Source organism: Limulus polyphemus, unplaced genomic scaffold, assembly GCF_000517525.1.
Source record: "Limulus polyphemus unplaced genomic scaffold, Limulus_polyphemus-2.1.2 Scaffold94, whole genome shotgun sequence".
Taxonomy (NCBI): Eukaryota; Metazoa; Arthropoda; class Merostomata; order Xiphosura; family Limulidae; genus Limulus; species Limulus polyphemus.
In genome coordinates, this window is record NW_013665704.1 from 298,114 (window position 1) to 304,806 (window position 6,693).

The following is a 6,693-nucleotide window of genomic DNA, read 5'->3' on the forward strand; positions in this document are numbered from 1 at the left end:
CCTGCACACTATTCAAGAAATGACAAAATATAGTAGTAAGTGGCTCACATATCCAATCTTTAACCGCCTTCAAAACCCTTGGGGAAATATTATCTGGCCCAGGAGCCTTATCGTTTTTTAAACTTCCCAATTTTTTCTTAACCAGCTAAGAATTAATGCAGTCATCTTGTTTGATCTCGTTTCCATTTCTCAACTGTTCAAGATGTGGAATACTGCTTAAATCTTTGTTAGTAAAAACCGAAGAAAAAGCAAAATTTAATAACCCAGCCACCTCATAATCATCAGATACTAGCCTTCCTTTATCATCCCTCAAGGGTCCTACCCCCATCCTAACATTTTGTTTACCCTTAATGTATTTAAAGAAATCCTTACTGTTAATTTTTACATTTTCAGCCAACCTTTTCTCCTACATCCTTTTGCTACTTGCCCAAAGGTTCACATATAGCTATTCCTAGTTTTGGACTACTGACTAAAGGAAAAGCAGGAGTTGACAGCACTTGCTATCATGAGAGCTTTGAACCAAATAACGGGATTGACTTGTCACTCTTGTAACATACCTACAGCTTACTGTGTGAACCATGGGCCTTCTGAACCCAGTATACTAACTACTAAGCCACACTTGGCTCCTAGAAAAGTGAGAGAATATAAACTTTCGATAACAAATAAAATTTTATGTTATACTTTTATTTTAAACATTCAATTTACAATCAAAATTATTATTATTTTTTTTAACAGATAAACTTACAAGTTTCTCTTACTTATACATTTCTAACACAGATTACAATTAAAAATTAAAACAGAAATTAAAATTATATTTTTCTTTTAATTTTATTTCTTACTTTAAACATTTCTTTTTTCATCTTAGAATACTAAAACCATGATGATATATCTGTCAAGAAAACACCTTCAATACTAAAACCATGATGTCAAGAAAACACCTTCACTGATATAATCTTTATTATATTCTTTTTTCAGCTTTTCATTTGTAATTTGAATAAGTTTCTATTTTGCTATTTTCTTCATCTGTTGTACAATAAGTAGAACACATCAATGCCTTTTCCTCTGTTTGTGAGTTTGTTCTTTTCGGAATTTCCAATCTGTTAGTTGGCATATGTTGCATCTTGTTTTGTTTTTTTACAGCTTTCTCATTGGAGTGTATCAGTGCTTTACTGTTATTATCAGTCTACTTATGGAGAATAGAATCTTTAACTTTAAGAAGACAGGTTATGCGATGATAATGTTGTATTTGAACAAGTAGTTGCAGCTAAAGTTCATATGTATGGAATCAGTATAAGGGGCTTTACCTTGTTAGAAAAAACAACAACAAAAAACTGGTTATCATAAGAGGATTAATATTATGTCCTTCTATTAGTGACACTGACACATAAAAAAAGACTGCAAGCATATACACAACAAAAAACTATTTATCTGTTATCCTGCATTCAGGAAGTAAAACAAACTAGAACAGTTGAAGTTATTATTTAAATGTAAGCAATGTATTATCGGTCATTTAAAGCCATAAAATCACCATTACTCTCTAAAGATAACTTGAATTGCTAAAATACTTCCAAACCTGAAAAACAATTTTTTAGCACCAACTTCAAACCAGTCATCTAACATAGGGTTACATAAACCAAACTCCAGTGTAGCTGCCATTACCCATAAACATTTGTGTATGAAAGAAACTACACATTAAGGGAACATCTAAAATACCTGTGTTTTTCTAAAAAACATCAGGACATTCCTTTCTCATTTTCTTGAGTAAAGTAACAGCACCACCAGGTTTCTGACTCTTAACTTCCTGTCAATTTGCAGAAATCACAACTAATAAATCACTAATACTATTACCTGACAATGAAAAAAATAAATAAGTAAACAATTAAAAGTTTATTTGTGAACAGAACAAAAAAAGAGGCTTTTTCTTCTAGTTGGTTTTATCTGTCTATACCATTTGTATTTTGATAAATGTATTTTTTTAGTTCATGAACTACATACTGATTCAAATAAACACTAACTGGTTCCCATTATAAACTTTTAAAAATAATATACTTTCTGAAAGACATCCTTCGAGGATGAGGCAATTTTTTGTTTCTTTTGTAACTTAATTTGATTATACCTAACTGTATATATAGGAGTAACAAGAGACAAAACTAATTAATATAAATAAATCACATACATAAAAATATCTTTTACTTAATGGAGTTTCAAAAAATCACCATTTCCTTAAAAGCAAAAAAATTTGCTTGCTTCATACATTTCTGCAAGAGACATTCTGCACTAACCATTCCCAGTTTTGAAGTGATAGAATAGAGGGGAAAGCAGAAAGTTCAAAAGCACCCAAAGCCACCTCTTGTGCCATTCTATTTATGGCTCCAAAGTTCAAGATATGATTTTACAGTAATGGGACACTAACCATGGACCCTCAGATTCACAGAGGCACATTAAACACTAGGCTATTCCAAGTCTAAGTAAAAAGTTTTATTGGGGGTGCCACTTAATATTTACCTTGTTAGGCTAATATAGTTTATATTACATGTAAAAGTTTTATTTTGTGAACACAATCTTTAGCTCAGGGAACATTTAAACATGACTGGAAAAATTGTTTTATAAAAATGAATTTTAAATTGTCTTAATAAAACATTTTGTTTGAAACATGTTTAGTCATCAAAAGTTAAGTGTTTCAACAAAGCTACTTCAGAAGTTGTCTGGTAAGTTTCTTGACTGTAGTTTGTTTTTGAGTGGTGTTCCATGTATTGTCCCTGATCTTTGTTCAGATCAGATTTTAGTTTTAATAAAAATTCTTATATTTGTGTGATCCAAGAGTGGCTTGTTTTCTTCTTTTTAACTTCATAATTTATGTAATATCTATTGTTAAAAGCATAGCTAAAAATTACAAAGTTCTTTGGCTTCTTACATCTGCCTGAACTTCTTTATTTGTTGTTAATCAGAAACCTATACAATTTGCTATTTATGCTTTGCCAACTATGGGTATTGAGACCCAGTTTTTAACATTATAAGCCTTAAGATTTATCCTCTGGATGTAACAACTAAAACCTCAAACATTTTAATGATAAATAACTTTTATACAGTACTACTGCAGCTGTTTACAAACTTTGAAAGTACTAAGAAATAGGCATATACAAAGACTTGATCCATTAATGTGTGTTCTTCCAAGAGCAAAAAAATAAAAAAATATCCCCCTCCATAAGGAACTTAAAACTTGGAGAAAAACAAATGGAAAAGTAATAAAAAAAACCTTTAAATGATAATTCACTTTAATTATAAAAACTTTTTTTAATTCTAACCCCCTAACATGAGTTCTTTGCAAAGATTGACTGAAAACGCATTATGTGGTATGAAACATTTTGACTGTTGCCTTATAAATCTGGCTAACAAATTGCATCAATATTACCTGGTTATCAAGATCGTTGTAATGCAGATGTGACATCACAGCAGAACTTTGCAGACAATGTTTTGAAGAATAGTGAAAACATGTTGATTCATTTAGGTCTAAATTATAAACAATTTGTTCAAACCTGTAAAATGAAAGAGGACATATGGCATAAGATTTCAGTTACTCACAAAATGAAGAGCTTCAAAGTCTCATTGTAGAAAAGGACAGTAACATAATTAAAGAAACTGTACTGCATGGAGGGTGACTGTGGATAATAATGACTGAAATCTTGTTAGAATTTTAGGCAAATTTTATACTTAAGTTAGACAGGTGCATACTTTATACATTTACTGCAATTTGTAAAAACAAGTGAAGGTTCAATACTTTTTGTGATATGATATCTAGTGAGAAATTTATTGAATTAGTGTGACGCAATCCTCGATATTTTTGATGAAGTTTATTAAAAACATGTAATAAAAACAGTTAATTATTACTTATAATAGTCCATTTTAACTTAAGTCTACCGGGCCAAGAGCTGATCCAAATCTTTTATTATGTAATTGGCAAATTATACATGATGTGAAATGTAAAAAGAAAATTACAAGATGAAAAATGAGATTTCCCATGAAAATACTTGCAGTTTGATATTTATTTAATGCTTTAAAACTTTCTTAATGATATAGTATTCCTGATATTAGTTTCTTGTCAGATTCTGAACATCAAGGATGTAAAGATACTGTGCTTTTTCATTGCAGTGAAAAAGAGTATCCAAGCTAATTAACTGTGAATTTTAACCTTTTCACTATGGCCAGGACATATATTTCCCAGCCACAGTGAATGGGTTAAAACTAACTGTTAATAGTTGATTAAACAATAGTTGATTCCTATTAAACAACCAATAACCCATTATTTTGAAGAAATTCCTTTCATCATGAATGTCCACATTTAGCCAGGTTTCAGTTATTCCCATTACATCAAAATCCTCTATTTCAAACAGTGCTCTAAAAACATCCATTTTATTTCTTATACTTCTAGCATTACAATAATAACAGTTTAGCTTACCATTAAAACTACATCTGTACCTTGTTACCACACTATACCCCTTTCTACATTTTATTTTTCATTATTCTGGCCCTCACCACTGTCTAATCCTAGTTTAAGGTTGCCCTTATTACTAATACGAATATAAAGATTATATTCATAAAATATTATTAGATGTAATAGTATATACATATCAAATACTGAAATGTACAAGTATAGTACACAAGTTACATGCACCACTTCTATATGTGTACACTGTTAGTATGATGTAAGCTGAACAGGAAAACACAAGTTAGTTTTATAAATGTAGATATAAAATACTCAAACAAATTTAAATAGTCAAGATTTTATAATTAAATTGTTTTTCAGCTCAAATTAAACAATATTTTAGGGGCATTAATTAATTAATTACTACAGTTATTCACTAAGTTTCAAGGATAATATGCCTTTACTTACACAATCCATGAAATGTGTGTACATTCAGATTCAAAGTGGTCAAAACTAGTCTCAGCCAATGTTTCTGAAAAAGACACATTTGGTAAAAAGACATGCTCAATAACAAATACAAGACCTTTGAATTCATCTGTGGGGTATATTTTTGACCATTCCGCACACAACATTATGGAGGATTCTGTCTATTTCTCAGGCAGTGCAAGACCAAGACTATAATATGAAAAAATGACAATTTTTTTTATACAAAAACAAAACATGCCAACAAAAAAAGAAATGAGACCTGAATAGTTTCAATTTATCCAAAAAATAATTGTTAAAGATAGACTGTGTTTGAAATATGAGTACTAAGTACCTTAGGTCTGATTATGTCATTTGTATTACTAAAAATGTTTCCCATATTGTATTAACTAGAAAACCCATATCTCTGTTTAAAATTTTGTCTATTTTATGTATTCCAAGTGATTCCCTGATATTTTCCCAGATTTCAACAAATATACAGTCAATAACTGAAATGTTTTAGTATTAAAGATAAAACACATCAAGGTAAAAGATAAACATGTGGCATCATTTAACATAAAATGTCTGTTTACACAATTTGAAGAAGTGATCTAAATGTTCTGTCTGAGAAAAATGACAAAAAAATAATTACATCTTAGGTTGAAAAAAAAATTTATATTAATCATGATAAAAGTATGTTTTTATAAATCTTATTTTCAATTTATCAATGAATGTTTTCAACAGATTGAGAAGTTCTCTATGCCCTCTGCAATATTTTCATGGATAATTTCAAAAGAAATTATTTACCAAACTTAGTTTCTTTTTCTTTTCTTTTTTAGTTCTCATGTTTTATCTGTGCATAAAAAAGCTGTCACTTTTCATATCATAATCAAAAGTAGCACAAAGCACTATTAGAACTGAAAAGTTCGTTGCACGGTGATTACATAGTGTCGATGGAGGTCTAAGGGAGGTTCTGTAGGATTTAGACCAGGACTTCTTGGTGGCCAATCTATGACCACAATAGTTTGTTGTCTAACAGAGTCCATCATAATCCTGTCAATGCAACATGAGACACTATTCTGCTTCTGGACAAAGTCTGACCCAACTGCATCCATAAGGGGTTATACAACAGAGCTCAATACAAAACCAATATATTACTGGGCAGTTAATCTGTCATCAAAGTGGACATTGTTAAAAGGCTTTAAGCTAGAGTAGATATAGATGCATATATTGTTAGAATATCTGAGCCTGATCATCAGCACAAACAAAATTAAGTTCACTTTTAAGAATGTACATACATGTTTTCAGAAATATGAAATAACAGCACACACGCATATACACATATTACTACTTTTATGAATATAGATATACATTTTTAGAAAGAATGTAAGTAACACAGCAATAAAATAAATACATTACTACTTACATATACAAACAGCATGATGTAAAACTGCTGTACTCATAGATGGCATTAGAAAGCACAGGATACAAGAACTGTAACTGTTTGTGTCAACCATGAATTATTAGACCCATAAAAATTAACATAAACTCTCTGAATGATGTAATCTGTGGGGTTTTAAACTTATAGTTGCATAATTATGTTCCTTAATGTTGTATAAGTTTGGTTTGTGTTGAATTTCATGAAAAGCTACTCAATGGCTATCTATGCTAGCTGCCCCTAATTTAGCAGTGACAGACTGAAGGAAAGGTAACTAGCCAACACTACCCACCACCAACTCTTGGGCTACTCTTTTACCAACAAATAGTGGGATTGACCTTCACATTATGAAACACAAATAGATCCCCCC

General features: G+C 30.5%; 1 protein-coding gene across 1 annotated transcript; it reads right to left on the minus strand.

Moving 5' to 3' along the window:
* Positions 1-762: 762 nt before the first annotated feature.
* Positions 763-5,136, minus strand: LOC111088368. The gene is made up of 3 exons (XM_022398287.1): positions 4,892-5,136; positions 3,413-3,536; positions 763-1,304 (listed from the first exon to the last, which is right to left on the minus strand). Exons 1-3 carry the CDS (start codon positions 5,053-5,055, stop codon positions 1,272-1,274), a joined length of 321 nt encoding a protein of 106 aa, XP_022253995.1. The 5' UTR covers positions 5,056-5,136; the 3' UTR covers positions 763-1,271.
* Positions 5,137-6,693: the final 1,557 nt, after the last annotated feature.